This window comes from Carlito syrichta, unplaced genomic scaffold, assembly GCF_000164805.1.
Source record: "Carlito syrichta isolate Samal-C Ts95f unplaced genomic scaffold, Tarsius_syrichta-2.0.1 Scaffold308804, whole genome shotgun sequence".
Taxonomy (NCBI): domain Eukaryota; kingdom Metazoa; phylum Chordata; class Mammalia; order Primates; family Tarsiidae; genus Carlito; species Carlito syrichta.
The window spans coordinates 758,921-760,287 of NW_007252900.1; the positions used below are offsets into that span (position 1 = coordinate 758,921).

Genomic DNA, 1,367 nt, shown 5'->3' on the forward strand with positions numbered 1-1,367 from the left:
GTCACTCAACTCTTCTCCCCCTGCCACCAAACTCCAAGGCCTCCCTTTCCCCCCGGTCTCACCTCCTATCCTCCACCCCGACCACACACAGAAAAGCAAAATTAAAAAACAAAACAAAACAAAACCCAAATGGATGGGCTCAGTGACTGTCGCCTGTGATTTCAGTACTTTGGAAGGCAGAGGCAGGAGGCGCTCTTGAAGCCAGGAGTTCAGGGCCAGCCCGGGCAACATGGCAAACCTCTGTCTAAACGAAACAAAACAAAAAAACCCGAAAATTCGCTAGGCGAGGACGGGGTGTGGTGGCTCACGCCTGTACAACCAGCGCTTTGGGAGACTGAGGTGGGATTGCTCGAGCCCAGGAGTTCTAGACTAGCTTGGCCACATAGTGAGACCTCGTCTCTACAAAAAAAAAAAAACCAAGTCCAATAATTAGCCGGGCATGGTGGTCCGCGTCTGTGTTCCCAGCTACATGGGATGCTGAGGTGGAAGGATTGCCCGAACCTAGGAGTTGGAGACTGCACTCCAGCCTGAGTCAGAGTAAGGCTCTGACTCAAAAAAAGAAAAAACAAACATTAGCTAGTGGTAGAGGCCGAGGCTGGCGGATTGACTGAACCCAGGAGTTTGAGGTTACAGTGAGCTAGGATTGAGCCGCTGCACTCCAGCCTGGGCGACAGAGTCAGATCCTGACTTTAAAAACAAACAAACAAATAAACAAACAAAAAACCCCAAACCAAACATCCTATCCACCTTCGAAGGGAATCATGTGAAGGGAGAGTCCTTGAGTAGTTTCTCAAAAAATTTTGTTCGCCTTGATGTTCAATAAGCCATCTGGAGACCCTTCCAGGGAAGAGACACATTTTATGAACAGATTTTGGGGAAAAGCCTAAGCATCACTGGGGATATGACGATTGCTAAAATAATTAGCTAAGGAGTTGAACTAATTTTTAAAGATAAAAAGGATGGATATAAATGCTGTCTTTAGATAAGATGCAAAATCTTACTCCTTTTGCAAAAACTTTTGGGGAAAATTAACACTTGTGTAGTTTCAAGAGGTATGTGAAAGAAACAGTGATCGTTTGTAAAGGTCTGCTTCTGATCTAATTGAGACCAAATGTGCTTTTTTTAAAAATATAAAACTTGAAGCCATCATGGGAGATGAAGATTGGGAAGCAGAAATCATTAAACCTCATGTGTCTTCTTATGATGCTGCATTTGAGAAGGTAATACAATATAAAGTTTGCAGTTATTAAATGTTGCAGATTTTGTTAAAGTTGGAAATTACTATAATGGGAAGGTTCTAAATTATACTGTCTGTTTCAATGCTTATATCTATGTGATTGTTATTAACAATTTTTTTTTTTTTTTTT

At 42.3% G+C, this 1,367-nt stretch overlaps 1 protein-coding gene across 1 annotated transcript in view; it reads left to right on the forward strand.

The window, feature by feature from the left end:
* The first annotated feature begins 1,140 nt into the window (after nt 1-1,140).
* Nucleotides 1,141-1,367, forward strand: part of DDX4 (DEAD-box helicase 4) — a 74,433-nt gene continuing 74,206 nt past the window's right edge. The window contains exon 1 of the mRNA XM_021716392.1: nt 1,141-1,220. Coding sequence (XP_021572067.1) covers nt 1,149-1,220 — 72 coding nt within the window. The 5' untranslated portion in view covers nt 1,141-1,148. The remainder of the gene's footprint in view (nt 1,221-1,367) is intronic.